The sequence below is a fragment of the Ciconia boyciana genome, chromosome 2 (assembly GCF_034638445.1).
Source record: "Ciconia boyciana chromosome 2, ASM3463844v1, whole genome shotgun sequence".
Lineage (NCBI taxonomy): Eukaryota > Metazoa > Chordata > Aves > Ciconiiformes > Ciconiidae > Ciconia > Ciconia boyciana.
Genome location: NC_132935.1, coordinates 91,475,686 through 91,493,643, shown reverse-complemented (window position 1 = coordinate 91,493,643; position 17,958 = coordinate 91,475,686). Strand labels below are relative to the sequence as shown.

Below are 17,958 nucleotides of genomic sequence, written 5' to 3'. Positions count from 1 at the left end.
TGACTCCTTGATTCAGCACCAGGTCAAAATGGGGTTGTCACTATATTTACAGCTTCTGAAATATATCTGCACATATCTGAACAATGTATGTCATGTAGGTGGTAAGCCCTATCTTAACCTTTTAATTTGGCTCCATTCTTTCCCTTTTTCTTCCTACAGATTGCACTAATGCTTTAAAATGTTGTCCTCCTGGAGAATGCTTCACAGCATTACTTAGCATTCAAACCAGCTGAGATCTTGTTGGGATGGATTTTCTTCTTTTTACTTAGGGCGCTGTTTGCCTGGAGGTGACTTTTGTTTTATTCTTCAGTTCCAAATACCTCATCTCATTCTCTCGTAGCACTGATCTTCTACTGTAAGGATATCACTGGGACAGGGATGAGGGGCTTTATAGTGCATGAGTATATGACTCCTGGACAAGGATATGTGGTCAGAAAAATGATCTTGATCCCAATCACATTCACATCAATAGAACCTTTAGCACTGTAAGTGGAGAGAGATGGCTGTAGGTGACAGCTAAATGAGGTCAGAGAACTTCACCAGTCAGTTCATTGACATCCAAAATATGGAGGGCAGAGCTTCTATGCAGAGATACTGATTTACATCTGCAGGAGTACTGCCACTCTGTTTTCAAACATAAGCCTTACCTTCTGAATTTCCAGGCATTGGGGCTTTTTTCTCATAATAATACTGCAGGATTGTTATACCTGGGTTTTTTTGATAGATTTGCAGATATAGCAGATCAGAGTTGCATCTTGTAATGTCTCAGCTCAAGTTTGGCTTGGGCAGTTCATAACTGTGAAGATTTTGTATGTATACTTCTGTGCAAAATATAAAACTGCTGGGTTGCTTGTGGCTGAAAACTGGATCTGATGGCTTCAGTGATTACTTCCTGAGTTCCTATAACTCATTTCTAATCTGGCCTTTGCCTCTTAGTGTTTTTCAGCCAGGAATTGCCTAGCATTGTGGATAGCTCTCTTCCATTTTTCTCTCAGCTGCACGCTAGTCTTTCAGTGACCCTTTCTGACAGTCTGCCTTTGTGCCTGCCTGTACCACAGGGATGTGGAGATAGTAACGGGAAGGAGAGGATAAAGAAGATAAAACCTCTACTCATTTTCTTCCACTTTCCCTTGGTGTGGCCTGCACGTGGGCAGTGAATGCATAGGCCCTTCTGCGGCAGTGTTAGGCTCCCTCTGTGCAATACAGGCCGGTGCAGAGCAGGCACTGCATAGACCCGTGCTGCCTTCATGCTGGTGGGGGTCTCTGCCAGCGGTGGCCTCTGTGCCATGTTCAGGCAAAGCATCCCAAAAGTGCAGTTCGGGTGGCTGGCATGTGCCGTTTCCTCCTGCAGCCGTTGCCCGTGTTTCCCAAGCTCCTGCCTTCATAACTGCAGCCCCTGCTCCCTCCTGAGTCAGGATTGTCACTGCGTGTTTGTTGAAGGGCCTTGTGAGCCAAAATCTGCTGCTGTTACAAAATCAGCAGCAGGGCCAGTTCTGCCAATGTCAGTGATACCAGTTGTTAGCATCTGAAGAGATGATGTGTATTTTGTTTTCCCTATTCAAATACCGGTAACTGCCAGAAGCGGGATATGGGACAGTGTGGTCCAGAGGGCTGTCCTGCATTGCAAACCCCACATCTATGCCTGCCTTCTCTTCTTGAACTACGTTATTTCTGTTTTACTGACGTCACCCATCGATTAGCATGTTGCAACCTAGTTGCTGTGATCCAGAGGGAAGAGCAAGAAATAATTGCATGGAAAGGAAGAAGTCCTCTGACAGCTGTGGTCCTCAGGTGTTAGCTCTGTTTTGGGAATAACATTCTAACTAGAGAAGATCAAAGGTCACCATGCAAATATTTTGGGTTTTCTTTATTGTATTCTCTGGATGCAAATTCAGGCTGATACTTCTTCAAATACAGTAAAGAAGGCAATGTAAAAAGTTGTAAAAATGTCACCCCTTCATATTTATCCTGTGTTGGAGTGACCAAAATTAAACAAAGCTAAACAACTCACTGTGAAAGTAAACACAGCTCCCTTTTTTTGCATAGCTATAAGAAATAAGTGGGGAAATGCAAAGAATCCCTTTATAATGAATAGTTTAGAACAAGGTTAGTAACAATTCGCCTTTAATTCGGTGCATTAGCAGATTGTTCTCCGTGGCATTTGGCAGTTCTGGTCTAAACGGAGCCTTTTGTCTCACGTGAAGTTTTCATCAGTGGGAAGGTTTATGTTTCAGAGGGCCATGTTCAACAAGCTGCTCGTGTAACCAGGCAAACAGTTAATTTGAGTGAAAACGATGCCATTCCTTTTCGTTGTGCGCAAATGTGGGTGTTTCAGTATATTTACTTGGTTGCTCATTCACGCACAGGCATAAGTTCAGCAGCCTGTGGAAATGCATCCGTTTAAACATTTTTTTCTTTCCCCCACCTTTCACACAGTCTTAGCGGTCAAGCCAAATAGCTAAAAATCTTCAGGGGTTTAAAGGATTAAATGAAAACAATTGTTAAGGTGCAGGAAGGGCTGAAAAGTTCTGAAAGTATGGCAGGAGGTAGATGGTGAAGGACCTGCTTAGTGAACTACAGCCTTCCCTGTTATCGGTATAAATACAACTGTGAGTGGCGGACTGGTGGGTTGGTAGGGATTTTGTAGCTGGGGAAAAAGAAAAAAAGGGAGATTTAGTGATGGCTGGCCTGCAGGTTTGCTGCTGGGCAGTTTGGTGAAGCCAGTGGGAAGATGCTTTCTTGTTAAAGGTCACAAATTTGTTTCTCCCACCAGATTACAAGGTCAGCGCTGGTTTTCATTCCCCCTTAGCTGGACTCATGTTGCCACCGGTTCCTGTAAATAACCTGTTCCTTCACATTTTTCTGTGTCTCAGGTACTGAAAGGTTCAGGCTAGAGGTTTCCTGTGCTCTCCCTAGCCGCCGCCCGGTGCTGCCCTGAGGAGAAGAAGCAGCGGGAAGGCAGGCGCTGCCCTGAGGAGAAGCGGCGGGAAGGCGGGTGCTGCCCCTCGGCTGCGGGGCGCTGGGGTGAGGCTCGTCGCAAGGCCCGCCGTGCCTCCCTGTGCCGGCCACCATGGAGACCCTGTCCCAGGACTCTCTGCTGGAGTGCCAGATTTGCTTCAACTACTACAGCCCCCGCCGGCGGCCCAAGCTCCTGGACTGCAAGCACACCTGCTGCTCGGTGTGCCTGCAGCAGATGAGGACCAGCCAGAAGGACCTGCGTTGCCCCTGGTGCCGCGGGATCACCAAGCTGCCGCCGGGGTACTCTGTGTCGCAGCTGCCTGATGACCCCGAGGTGATCGCTGTCATTGCAATCCCCCACACCTCGGAGCACACCCCCGTCTTCATCAAACTCCCCAGCAATGGGTGCTACATGCTGCCTTTGCCCCTCTCCAAGGAGAGGGCGCTACTGCCAGGAGACATCGGCTGCCGCCTCCTGCCCGGCAGCCAGCAGAAGTCCCTGGCGGTGGTGACGATCCCGGCGGAGCAGCAGCCGCTGCAGGGCGGCCTTCCCGCCGAGGGAGGAGCAGAGGAGCCGGACCGGAGAGGTGTTGTGAAAAGCTCCACCTGGTCAGGGGTTTGCACTGTCATCCTGGTGGCCTGCGTCCTGGTCTTTCTCCTGGGCATCGTCCTCCACAACATGTCATGCATTTCCAAGCGCTTCACGGTGATCTCCTGCGGCTGAGGCGGGGAGGGGGGTGGGCTCCCCTGGGGGTTGGGTTGGGTCGGGTTGGTGGTGGTGGTGGTATCGAGCAAGACAATTCACCGCAGCTTTGCCCAATGACTGCAGAACGCTGTGCACCAGGGCAGCGATGTGCCGGCCCAGCCGTGGCCCCCGGCGGTGCAGCATCTGGCCTCTCGGCAGCGTGCGGAGAAAATCACGTCCCGTGTCTGGCGGCAACGGCACTGAGGAGGACTGCATGCGTCACTATAATCATTTATCAAAGGGACTGCAACTTACAGTGACTTTTTTTATCGTGTTACGAGATTAAAGACATCTATGTAGCTGGTTATACTGTAAAGTATACGGTATGAGCTCTTCTCTAAACACAGTAGATTAAAATCAAAACTGCTCCATGTAGAATTAAAGGAGAATTGGTGCGTGAGTCTGTACAAGGTGTTCAATACCAGTCCACACATGCATTATTTTTTAATGGGGGGAGGGAGGGAGACTTGTAAAACCAAGAAATCATTTAGCTGGTAAAGCATTTTATATGTTTTAAACTGCACATTAATTAAACCAAGTTAGGAAGTTGTACAATAGTTTTTAAAAGGAAGCATTTTACAAGCAATCGTTTTGTTCCGTGGTGTGTGTTTTTTGCCTCTCTGTTTTTCCTCATTTTTTTCAGCTACAGGGAAGTGGCACTTCCAGCATCTTTTGTTTGAAGGAGCTTCCGAGCAGGGAAGCAAAGTGGGCTAGGAGGAATACCTAAAAATGCAGCCAAAACACTTCTGCCTAACTGGCTTCACGCAAAGGATGGCTTTGAACAGTAAACACTGGACATGCTGTTTTACCGCTGATCTGGCAGCAGGGCTTCCTGACAACCTGCCCTTCGTAGCCATTAGTGAAGAAATGGGTCATGAGAAGTCCTAGGACTCCTTCCTGCAAGGACATGATAGAAAATTGTTGTTGTTTTATTTTTTTTTTCCTAGAGGTTGGGTTTTCTTAATTGTTTCTAAAGAATTTAGACCTATTTTGCCTCCCTCTTTCCTAGGAGATGCAACTGTGCACCCATGGATGGTGTAACACAGGAGTTGCTCTAAGGAAGCCTCACCATCCTAACTAAGACCAAGGACCCTTATGTGCAATCATCTAGTAAGAAGCAGTGACATAGCTGGGAGGAGAACCCAGGCCACCCTAACCCTCTGCTGGGTGGGCTACCCCCCCTAAACCACTGTGGCTGGCCTGGTGTTAAAATGTCTGGGTGAGCATAACAGAGCCTTTTCCCACATTTCAGTCTTACAAATGTTGGTGTTCATAAGGACAGATTTAAAAAAAATCACAGGAAGTGTCTCCCTCCACCCGTGAGTGTCGTGAAACCCCAGTCATTTGCAGTTCATTTCTTAGAAAGAGCCAAGTTCCTGAACCTTCACTGCAGCAGCGCCTTGCTCTAAGCAGTCCCGCTAGCTTTAGTAGTACTGTTCATAAGTAAAATAGAGCACAGTGTGAATTTGGGTATTTGGCAGGTCTGTGAGATTTAGGGATTGGATCAAGGGGCACATGACAGACCTTTAATAAGACAAAAAAACCTATTGATTTGCACTGGTTCTTTTTGCAAGTACAAAGCGTAACCTCCGTGAAGCGTGACCTCTTGTCATCTACCTACTACTCTTTCTAATATTTAAGTAGAGATTGCTCAATGCCATATTGTAACACTGGAGAACATAATTTTGACTATGCAGTGCCCAAGTTGGCCCTGTAGATGTCGGTGGTTTTATGGTTATGTCACAAAATCCAGTTGCTGGTTCACAATAAACATTTTCAGCTAGGACTTCTGTCAGGAACATACCTCTAACTTCGTGCTGGATTTCTTCCCCTCCCTGTTCCCAAACCACCATTTTCTTCCTTGATTCCTGTTAACTGAAGAATAGCATATATGGTGCTTAATTGTTATGGTGTGTGTTGGGTCATGTATGGAGAGGAACCATTGTGCTGATTTTTATCTACTGTCATATGTATGCATAGCACAGCAAAAGAAAAAAAAAAAATCCTCAGATAACACATTCAATGCCTTTTTCGTGCAAGGCTGATGTGCAATATGCCTTGAACCTGGCTTACGAGTATTGTAATTACATGGACACCTCTCTGCAGCATGTTTAATTTGGTTGCAGTAGGGAACAGCAGGAACTCCAAAATGTGCGTTGTGAACGTGCTAGTCTCTTGTTGCCAGTAGGTAGCCAGATTTTTACTGACATCCACGCTACGCTGCTTATTGTGTAAAGGAAAGCCAGTTCACAAAAAAAATCTTGCCTTCATAAGACTCTTGAGGAAGTGACCAGATATAGGACTCGACCCTCTACTGCCTTATCCCCTGTAGCAATTGCTGGGTGTACCAGCAGCGTATAGCGTAGCTGGAAGATGCTCCGAGAACAGCGCTGATGCGTTTTGCACCAACTTCTGCATTTGTCTGTCTTGAGTTGTTAATGACTGCACAAAAATGCAAGGCAGTCAAAGAGCAGGTCCTGGAGATACCATGCTGATAGCTTAAACCTCCTTCTGGCCGTACCTGCCCGACTGAAGCTCTTGAGGCCGAGGTTTCTCTGGTGTTGCAGAGAACAGCTGTCTTGAAAACTGCCCCTCTTCGTCCCTGCGTGGAGGGTACAGTATGAAAGAGAAATCAGAAATTAGGTTAAAATACCACACTGCATAACACATTATGCAACAGGCAGACCTGGAGTTTATCCGGTATTAATGACGTAAGTATTATATTAGCAGAATACCATCCTGTATTACGTAACCCAGTACATTGTTTCATTAATATGAATTTCCTGTACTTTTTGTGCCTGCTGAAATGCATGTTTGACCTAATTTCTGATCCAGACATTTGCCTGCTCGCAGCCTTGTGTAAGAGCAATAAGATTTTTGTCTGCGTGCGTGCGCAGTGTGTACGTTCATTCCTTTTTATAAATAGGGGTTCTGGAAATGTTTTTGTTCTGGCTTTAGACTGTGAGTATCATTTTAAATTTGCAGCTGCCATATCATGTTGGATCACCTAGCTTTTTTGCTGACTTGTGTAGAAGTGAACTAAATAGTTTGTTGTAATGTACAATGTTAAAATGTTTCTCAAGTATGTCAATAGTCATACTACTTTAAAAATGCAGTGCAGTCTGTCCCATTCCTTGGTCCAATACCTGGCACTAAAAAAGTGATACTGCTATGTACACCTATAACTTTTTTAAAATTTATTTTTTTTTTTTTTAACAGCCTTGTCTTTGTAATTTTTCTCTGTGGAGAAACACATTTGGACTTGTGTCAAAATCATCAGGTTCTGGGCTAGTTTTTGTTCTCTGGTGTCCAGTAAGAAATCACTGCCCAGTTCCACCAAAAAACGAAGGAAACTTCCTGTGACTCCAGTACTGTTTGAGCAACCAAAATTTATGCTAAATCTTGTGGGTAATCACTGAAGCACCTGCATTTTTAGAGCAAATTACTCTGTATGAATGTGTATTTATTTGCTTGTTTAATGGGAGGGATGTGTGTGTTGGGGTCCAGCTTTGTTTTTTTTTCATGGAGGGTCCCAACTTCCATTTTTGGCTTGTGCTTTCTTGGCAAACAGACTTTAGGGTTCACTCTCTGAAATTTTATTTAGTGAATTTTAAAAATTCAAAATATGCAATTTTGGTATGCGGGATTTTTTTAGGAAATTGTGTGTTCAGTGATTGTTCATGCTTAACCAAGATGTAAAGGAGCCTGGATGTTTTGTAAACATGGAGCAATCATGAGTCCAAAGTTTCATCTTTATTAATGAAGCTCAGCCTGAATAAAACATTAGCAGGAAAAGAACGATACCAAGTGAATTATGGTACCTCTGTTACTTTGCCATCAAATGAAGAGCATGGAAGGGAATTTGGCAGAATTGCTCCGTATTTTACGAGGGGGTGGCTGCAATTCGACTCTCAGCATTTTAAGGCAAAGTGTTAAGTGTGGGTTGTGGTAAATAGTATAAAGTTTTTTCATGTTTTAATTACCTTGGAATACAGAATTACAGCTGATGACTACTCAGCCACACAACAGATTTTTGTTTTTTCTTTTTTCTGTTTTAATCGGATGACTTTAAAGTTTTAAGTAAACTTTTTGCTTATGGAAGTGAGGGATTATTGGCCTTGACTTAAGCATGTATTGTACAGACTGGCACGCCGGCTCCCCCTTCCCCTCGAGCCCCCCTTCCCAGTCACGTTATTGCTGGAGCCCTGGGCAGCCAACCTTTCTAATACTGCAAATGTTTTTCTGGAGTAGAGACGGCTGACGTTGCACTGGTTTTGTTACATTAACAACAGGGCTAAAACAAAACCAAACAATTAGTACATGATTTGAGCGCTTCTGTAGGTGTCGGGGTATCAAAAGCTCCTGGCACCAATCTGCTGTGTAAACTGCTCCAAACCTCTGTGTTTCCCTGGATATTCTCCGAAGCAGAGGATGTTGCCTCCTCCCCGTCAGAGAAAGGGGCCGTACCCACCATCCACAGCTAAACTGCTCCCAGGGAACGTGGCCTGCTGGCATGAGACGCTTGCTGGCATGGGACACTTGCGTGAGTACTGCAGGAGACATTCTCATGTCAGGTGAACGCATATCAAGTAAATGTTGGGACTGAAATGCTTCCTTACCCTACTTGCACAGAAAGCGTGGCTTAAGATTTGTTTTTTCCAGACTTTTTCTATGGGTGGATGGAGGGGGGAGGGAGGGAAGAAGGTACATGGCAGCAAATGAGTCCCAGCGTCATCTGGGAGGCTGTCGAAGGATCTGCTGGCCCTGAAGGCAAAGGTTTTTGTGCAAGAGCTTCAGTAGGGCAAAATTGTCTGGAAATGCTGCAATGGATTTACAACATGTTAGTGACCTTTCTGGTGCTGTATGCTGTCCGTAGGCCTGACAGCTGGGGCTGTTGTGTTCTCTTTGTCACTTTACCTCTTGCATGCTCGTGTCAACAAGCAAAGCTGCTTGCTTCATCCTCAAGTTGAACGATTTTACAGACATTTCTTAAGTTGCCCTGAGCATCTCTAATGAAAAAAATTACCTTCCAAGTTCAGTGAAATTTAATGGTTAATAAATGTTCAGAAAATGCATTTTTCAAGCATTTCTTTATGCTTCAATACATTTTTGTTTTAGTTCTAAATAATTCCTGTAATTTTTGTGCTAAGCATGTTCCTGAACATCAGAGGCAATTCCGAGGGATTAGGTAAGATCCACAGCCACAGAAAATATTTCCTATCCCCCCTTGTCCATCCCACAGTCCCCTTCAGATCTACACAAGTCTGTTTTCACTCTCCTCCTCAATACCACACTGAAGCACCTAAGGGTGGGGATGAAATGGGGACTCTTGGGCATGGATGGAGCCCTATACATGTGAGCTCAGGAACATGTTTCCATGCTCAGGTATGCACACAGCACATGCTCAGATGTAGTAGAGAGAGGCCAAGAGGATTAGTAAAAGGACTTCAGGCTCTTAGATCTCAGGAAGGTCATGTACTTTATGGTGCTGGGATGATGAGGTGCTGAGATAGCTTGGTAGCATGAAGCCTAGGTATTGCTACCTGGATTTCATGTGGGATGAGTTGCTGCGTCCTCTGAGCTGTCTCCTGCAAACTGACTCCTAGTGCTGTTCGATGGGACTCGCTGCTCCACAGGTGACATCTCGTCGGGTTCAGGTGAGGAGCCACATCATTGCTCCATGCCTCCAGGCTGGGATGTCCACCCAAAAGGGAATAGCCAGATGCCTGGGCTTTTAGTTTATCAGGGGTCTGTAAGTTCAAGTGGAGGTCTCTTGAAACAGAGCTGTATAAAGCACTCCTGAAATCTTGAAGGCAACATACAGACTTGGCCTGAACTGGTTTGAAAGAGTGAAGAAAGGGTGCAGAAGGAGAAGGACAGCTGGAAATGAGCAAATGATTAGGCAGTAGGCTGGAAATTCAGATCTGTATGTGCAAAAACAACTACTGGGCATGTTTTGCAGTAGCCTGCATATGTCATTTCTGTCAAATTGTATCTCGAGAACAGCAGTGAAACTCCAGATCTTGCTTTTCCTTCAACACCTTTGAGCTGGGAAGCTGCCTATTTCAAAAGTGCAGTTTTCCACCTAACTGAAAAACTTGATCATAGAATAGAATCGTAGAATCATTAAGGTTGGAAAAGACCTCTAAGGTCATCTAGTCCAACCGTTGATGGGTGTGCAGAAATTTTTTACGGTGCTGAGTCATCACTGAAGCTCAGGACTCGGGCACAAGCTGAACAGGAATTCAGCAGGAGGAAGTTGGGATAAAAAAGAAAGCAAAGCCTTGAATTCTTGGTGTGTGCAGATGTGTCACATCATTTAAAATAAAAGCTTGTTTTATTTGCATGTGTGTTGACTGAACGTACAAAAGCAGGTGGCCATCTCCCAGGACAAATAATGAAGTTGACAACGTTGGTAATGCCAAACAGCTAAAGACAGGATTTATTGAACCTATTAGATCTGAGAAGCTGAAAACAGAAGTGGCTATTTGGTACAGCTATGGCACTCAAAAGAACTAGTAGTATTAGATTAGAGGTCTGTAGCTTTCTGGCTTGGTTTTCAAGATGGAGTAAATAACAGAGAAACCTGAGTACTTTCATGCTGAAGGTTATTTAGTTGCCTATCTTGAGAATTACAAAAAGATGTGTGTGTGCTATCACCGTGCTGATCAGTTTTGGAAGCATTGCCCTATAGGTGCCTGCATGCACTGACTAGGTCTGAATCATTGGGGTTTGCATCTGCTTGAGAGAAATCTGGATCTGCCTCAAGATCTGAAAAAATCTTCCCCTGCAAGATGGTTTGAATTCAGGTTGTCATTATCAAGTGTGATCCCACTTTGAAGAATTTAAGAACGGTGGTGGATCTTACAATACTTTCAAAGCAGCGTGTCATGTGGTAGACGCGTGTGGCTGACTACGAGCATAAAAGGGAGCTCAGTTCCCAAGCATGGCCAATTTTCTGATTGAACTGCAAATGAGTAATTTGTTGCTTAAATTATTTTGAATAATGGTCACAGATGTTTCTCAAAGATTTGCTTAAGGAGTGTATTGAAATATTTGGGACATGATTCAGGAAAATATGCTAACTGAGAAAGCACTAAAGCATTAAATCTAAGGAAGCTGAAGGGATTCGGTCACATATGATTAAATACTTTCTTGAATAGAGGTGGACTTTACACTTAGGTGTTTGTTTCTTGATAGTTGGCTAGTCTGCATGATTCTTAAAGAACATTTGAAGTAATAAGCTTTGCTTTGGGAAAGGTTTTATTTTGAAATTTGAAAGCATATTGACTAGGAGAGGCTTTGTAATACCCCAAGGCAGCTGTTTTCAAGCACTTGAGTGTAGAAACCTGTATTTCTGTAACTCATGTTTCTAATTGCTCATTGTACATAGCTGAGAATTCTTCACTCATGGTGGAAAAAAAAAAAAGCTTGCAGTTCAAACCCACACCAAAACCCACCCTAGGAATCCAGAGTGATGATGATTTAAAAAACTCAGGAGAAATAAATTGAATGCTAATTGCTTCTTTCCTGCTGTGCTGAAATACTGAGGGATTTGCTAAACCTACAGGTTGATAAAACTGGATCCCTGCTTAATGATTATATTTGATAACTGGCTAACTGCAATGGATACATAGAGTGTTCTTTCTTGTCCTTTCTGACCTCCTCTGGTTTAGAGAAGACAAGATTTGGACAGTGTTAGCTGGATTGAACAGCGTGATAAGAGTTGTAAAATGTTACCAGCAAGGAGCGTGGTTTTGCGATAAACAAAGAATTGCAACGCTGAATGTCTTTTGGCAGCCATCTAGGCAGAACAAGCATGAGCAACTCCAGCAAACCCCTGGGATGGAGAGAAATGTTGTCAGGAGTAGTGGATAAATGAGGATATTTTTTAATACCCTAGATACTGTCTGTGTTTGTTATTGCTGATGGCTGACATCTTTGGGTTTGGGTTCGTTCTTTCGTCCTTTATAGTAAGAAGCCTAAAAAGCACTTTGTACTGCTTCCTTACGAGTGTGCCATCTCCTGTTTCCTCTTCTTCAGCCCATTGTTTGGCCATCCTGTTTCCCTGCAGATTTGCAAGGAGAAACTTACCTTTGTATATATGAGCGACTGCAAATTTCTACTGCATTTTCAGTGATGAAAATGGTAACAAGTCTCCACAGAAATAGGAACATCTCCAGGGCTCCATACAGAGTCTTATTTGCAATACCCCTTTGTCTGCTGTTATTATCATAGGTCCTCTCTAAATGAGTATTTTGGATTATTGTTTCTTTACTCTAGCCCTACTATTTTTGAAAAGCAATAGCAAAACAAGAGAAAACAACTCAGAGACTAGAAATTATTTGCACAATCTGATTTTTAAAATAAGATCATTAATGAACAGCTTTTTTGGGTTTTTGTTCAGTGTATCAGTGACATTAATTTTGCGATTTCACTTCTTTTGGTGAAGGAGGGACATAAGGAAGAAGAAAATCCATATTCATGGCTTAGGTCTGCTGAGTTTCAAAATGTATATATGTGCTTCTGTTTTGTAATACCTCATAAACCTCCTAACAGCTGAAAACTGCAATAGCACCAAAATCTTAATGAAATGTCTCGTGCTGCCTATTAAGTTTAAAATGCCTGCTGAAATGTGCAGAGCCTGGACTTTCTGGATGTCGAGCACACAGAGCACTATACGTGGAATTAGTTGTAACTGTCAGTTCTGTGAGATCAAACTCGAGTCTTATGCCTCATTTAAAGCCGTTAGTGGACTTGGCCTCTGAGGATCTCTGTCATATGTCCTATATGCAGTGGCAGTCCTCATTTCATAGATCTAAAGCAAGCAGCCTTTGATAAGGAGATATTTACCAATTCTGAGGGCAAATTGTCCGTCTCCTTAAGAGATTGTTAACTCCTTGATTGGGTCAGTGGCCTGACTTTTGCCAAAGGAAGATGGGAATTTGGTTAAATCATGCCAGCACAGTCTACCCCCACGTGCTTGCTTGGTGGCCCAAGGGAAGGAGGTGTCCTGGGGCGGGTGTTGAACTGGGTTACACATGCATGTGACCCACCACAAATCTCGGTTGAAACAATGTCCCCATAAGGACACACTGCAAATACTCTCCTTGCTGGAATGGTCCAACATAACATCTCTGGTTAGAGCATTGGGTCTTGCGGTTCCTCTGCTGTAGATATGACTTTTAAGGTTTAAAAGAAACGTGAGAACCTTTCTGTAAGATTCCTTCAGCCTTCTAAGTTGTCACAAGCGTAGAGCTCTCCTGGCCACCCGGTATCCCGCAAACTGGAGAACCTGCCGTTCTATTCAGCTTCAGGTGGGAAAAGTAGTCCCAAAGTAGGCTGCCTCGTGGCAGGGCGCTGCGTCTGTTGCTGCGCTGAGGGTTAGCGTGCTGCTCAGGTGCTCTTTTGTGGTAGGCTCTAAAAAGTGTTTCTCATCCTCCCCCGTCCTCCCCCACCCTCAATTTGCTTATAATTGTTTTGGAAAAACAAAAACAGGCACTAGGAAAAACAAAAAGAAGAGTAAAGCTGTTCTTCATTCAGGCCACGTTTATACCATCTGTTCCGTATGTCGGGAGAAAGCAGAGGTGCCCCTGAATTTCAGCTACGCTCCAAATGAATCCCAATAGGCTTCCTGTTTTGGAGACTAAACCTTGCTAAGCAGAGGACCTCGTGAGAAGACAAATATTTTTAAGTCCTGGGAGTCAGGAGATGTGGTTGGTGGTTGCTGGAAAGTGAAGAAGGAGCAGTGGCAGTCCTTGCAAGGAGGCATTCTCCCTGCTGCGGTCCCTGTGGTTTGAGACCAGCAGGCTGGTGTGGCACAGGGCTGCAGCGGAGAGGGCAGCACCGACTGCACACACGCACATAGTCTCTAGGGGAGCTGCTTGTCAGCTTCCCAACGTGTATTTCAAGCTACTTGCCGTTGATATCAGTTTAGATTACTTCAGCTACAGTATCCCTAATTGCTCCAAAGGCATTGCAAGTGAGCTGTAATCTAAAGCAGACCTAAAAAACCCATCCCACAGGGCCTGTCTTTGCACTATCCCTATTAGCAAAGGTTGCTGCATTGCTAAGGGAGATAGGAAGGAGTGGGGATGGTTGGATGGCTGAGGATTTTTTTTTTTTGGTGAAGGCAAATAAACTTTGACAGGTGTTAAAACAAAAAGGCAAAGGAAAAATACTTTATGTCAGCTTAAGTGTCCTCAGCACAGCTTTGAGTGAGAGCTAGTTCTCTCTCTCAGTGCCAGCCTCGAAGATGTGTGTGCGTGTTCATGCACTTAGTACGTTAATTAAAACAAGAGCTGAATGAAGGTTTGGCTCTTATTTTAAGAATCGAAGGCAGGAAGGCCTCCCTCTGCCCGGTAGTGCCGATGTCCTCTTCCCTCCCCCTCCGGACTTTCAGGCTTGTTAATAGTTGCACCAGAAGCTGGAAGGTTGACTCTAGCCTCCGGCACGCAGGTATTACATGGCTCTCCTACAGCTCTACCACCGTCTCTGCTCCTTGTTTTACACTCTGTTTTACATGGTCCCTTGCCCTCCCTAGGCTCCCTCCCCACCCTTCGTTAATTATATTCTAGCTAAACAAGCAGGCTGGCACTGTTCAGTGGCTGTGAACTGAAGTCCTTGACGTATTCCAGAAGCAAGAACACATATAACTTGGTTTTAGACGACTTCCCCCTTCTTTTCTTGTGGAGGGCTAACCAGCCCCTACAGATACATGAGCTGCTGGGCCGCCGTGTCAAAAGCTTGCCAAATATTGACTTTCTAAAGGTGAAATCAAAGTGCTGTCGATAAATCTGAATGTCTGGAGAAGCATTCTTTGCTTGCTTGTCTGTCCTAGAAGGTGTCTCAAACATTGCTGAGTTTCTAACCACCCCCTCCCCCCCACCCCATTTTTAATACATGGTATTTTTGTAGGCCTGTCTCTGGAGTCTTGTCCTTTGTATATGTGGAAGTGCTGATTTTATGAGAACTGTTCAGACACATTTGCTATGATTAAAATTCTTAAAAATGATTTTCAATGGACTAGTGTGTGCTTTTCTTTTTTAATACAGAAAGTAAAATTGGCTGGGACATTCACTCATCAGTTCCACTGAGAGCTTTAATAGAGTTGCGCAGTAATAAAGGAAGACAGAGATCCTCAGCCAAGTTTCAGATGGGTGGAGGTGACTTTCAAGTGGTCCATCAGAAAGCTGCTTTTATAAGCTTGTGAAAGAGAGGGAGAAAAATGAATGGGTTGCACTCCCCTTCTTTGCCTGGGCAACTTTACAAGTTTGGTACAACTTTGGCCTTGACTTGGGTGCAAATCTCTGTCCTTTGGGACGGCGGCTGTTGTGACATTTCCCTGTGAATGCTCTGTGATACCTGAGTGTACATGCATGCCTACGCTCATGTGTGTAGGTCTAGAGATACTCTCTTACCTCCTTAACTGACACACATCCTTATAAACATGAAATTAATGGGCTACTGGTATTAATGAATGTAAATCCAACGACTTCAGAGGAGCTCTGAGGATTTACAACACCCAGGGTGAGGACCAATAGATACAGATCAATTTTTGTATTCAGCAATCTCTTGTGTTTCAAATGAATGTATTGCTGTGACCAAAAGTGCAGCTCATTTTCCTTGTAAATCTTCCATTTTTAAGCCTGGTTTCCTATGGAAAAGAGACATGCACACTCATGCTCTGCGTCTGTGTGTCCCTTTCCACTGACCTTTCAAACCAAATTTAACGCAGTGATAGTCATCTAAAAGATAATTAAATTTCTGTTTTGATGATGTGTGGGTAGAAGAGTAGAGGGAAGAGAGAGACAGATCCTGTATGTGCTAAACATATGAAAAAGCTACAGTGTGGACTTGAATCTTATTAGAAATTAGAAAGACCACATGGGAGATGCTCCCCAATAAATGACTCAAGCAGAAGAAGAACTTAAATTGGAACTTGCAGTAAACAGTGAGACAGCAGTGCACAGGAAATGAGATTTTATTTTTGCTTCTTTTCATGTAATTCATTTTCTTTTGAAATGCAGCCTCTTCTAGCATTTTATACATATATTTCAGTCTTGAGTGATGAATTATGGTGGTACCAGTTGCCTGTATACAGCCTAGGGCAAGCGGAGTTCTGCAGTCGCCAGAGGCTGAATCTCTTCATTAGTAGTGCCATGACACAACTTTTATGACATCGCTTTGCATTTAGTGACTTTAAACAATTAAGCTTGGGTCACCCAATTTCACTGTGATGGGACAAATACCAATTGGCAGAACTGTAGAGGAGCGTCATGAAAGGGAAATGCCTGGTAATGGTGTGTTTGATGATTGTTTTTTAATATCAAAAGGCAAGGCAAAACATGCTCTGTCATGTATGATAGCTTAGTTAATATGGTCATTTTAGCTGGAATGAACTAAGAGTGTAAATTAGGTTTGTCAGGTGGGGTAACATGTTTTATTAGATGAAGCGATAAACTGAGGAAAAACCGTGAGTTTTTGCGCCCACAAGCTCCTCTTCTTCAAGCTTGCAATAAGAGTAGCCTACATCAAAACTAGATACAGGCAGATGACAATCGCCCTGAATTTGCCTTAGTTATGCCACTTAGTTGGAGTACTGAGAGACTAAGGGAGATCTATGGAGGAGAGAGGAAATGTTATTGAGAGTCAGGAAAGCTCTTAGCCAAACAGAACAGGTAGAGCGCGAAAGAGGCAATTTCACCAGTGAAAAATTCAAGTGGTTAAGGGAGAAAAGGCCTGAGAGAGGCTTACGATGTGGCATGAAATACTGATATTCGGTAGATCCCAGTCTAACAGATGAGGAAATCTCAGGATCCAGTACAGCTGTTAATTCCCAGGCTAGATGGAAACATTCTTAAATAGCAATGGTTTTTCTTCCCCTATGCCATCGACAGGCAGGTATTGGACATTTCCAGTGTGTTTAAACTCAGTAATGCCAAATTGGGCTTCTGAGTAAAGCTGAAAAAAGAGAATTTGATATTTTTGTTTGTGTAAGTCTCATATAAGGGAGATTTGTTCAAAGACTTGATGCATTGCTTCAGTGAATAAAAGTGTTTCGTTTGTTATCAAGCTAACTAGAATAGCTTAAAGAGTGCTAAGCACTGAAAACACATCTGGGGATCAGAAATTGTATGTCAGCAGTTACTGCTTCAAACAGATGGAGAACGAGAAGGGAGAAAGAAATAAAAAGACTGACCTAGGCTTACCTGGGGGTCGGATAACCATTAGGAGATCCAGACTCCCCTGAATCCTGCACTTGTGTCTGCCCTAGGCTACATTGCTGCAGCCAAGGACTGCATATCCGATGTGAGAGTCATATGGCACCGTGTAATCCAGATGAGCATCTGGCCAGCAGTAACCTGCTCAGCTATTTGTGTAACGGGCATTGTACGGGGTGTGTAGGGAGACCGTGCCGTGCGGGTTTGCTCTGCTGAGTGTGCCTTTTGGTGTGATGTTTCCGTACTTTTCTGAGTATGAAAGGAAAGCAAAATGGGGCCAGTTGTAGTGATTCTGCTGCCGGGCTTTTCTTCTGTTGCCCATGTGGGAAGTTGGGAGGAGGCTCCCATGAGAAGTGGAGTGAGGCAACAGCTGCACACAAAGGTATGAAAGATGTTGTCTCATCAAAACCACCCCTTTACTGCCAGCTGAAGGCATTATAAAAGATTGCTGGTAGCTGAATTCTTATGCAGGAAGACAGGTTAAATTATCACAGTGTTCCTCATGGCCTCCTAGGCAATGAATCTGCGAAGCAGTGAAGTGGGTTGTTGCTTTCACCACGGAGGAATTCATCATGGTAGCCAAATTAATGACTGCTTTTCAAAAGTTTCTCCTGCTGTCTGAAGGACTGATTTGCTGCCTGCTGTTTGTTATCTGTGGCATTTTTAAACTTCACCCAGGTGAGTATATTGCTTTGTGTGTTTAATGCTTGAATACAGCCTTCCTAACCTTGGTGCTGTTCATTGCTTTGCTTTCGTCTTTCTCTGGGCTTGATGATGATATTGTAACAACTTACCCAGCTAAGAGCCTGTTATTCATTTCCCTTGCGGCTACGTTAAGAGTGAGTTCCCTCTGCTCCTTCGAATGGCCATGCTTGCAAGTTGACCTTGTGGTAGGAGCAGTAAGGCTGTGGTGTTTTGTTGGTATTTTAGGCCGTGTGGTCTGCATTTGAAGATGTAGTGTAAGGCTCTTTATGGCACTAGGGAAGGGGGAACGAAGCAAACAGGTCAGAGGAGTGGCTGCAAATGAGCTTG

The 17,958-nt window shown here is 44.0% G+C and overlaps 1 protein-coding gene across 5 annotated transcripts in view; it reads left to right on the top strand.

The window, feature by feature from the left end:
• Positions 1-8,677, top strand: part of RNF152 (ring finger protein 152) — a 47,033-nt gene extending 38,356 nt beyond the window's left edge. For all 5 annotated transcript variants that reach the window (XM_072853146.1, XM_072853147.1, XM_072853148.1 and 2 more), the window contains one exon: positions 2,874-8,677. In XM_072853146.1, coding sequence (XP_072709247.1) covers positions 3,071-3,682 — 612 coding nt within the window. In that variant the 5' untranslated portion in view covers positions 2,874-3,070 and the 3' untranslated portion in view covers positions 3,683-8,677. The remainder of the gene's footprint in view (positions 1-2,873) is intronic.
• Positions 8,678-17,958: the final 9,281 nt, after the last annotated feature.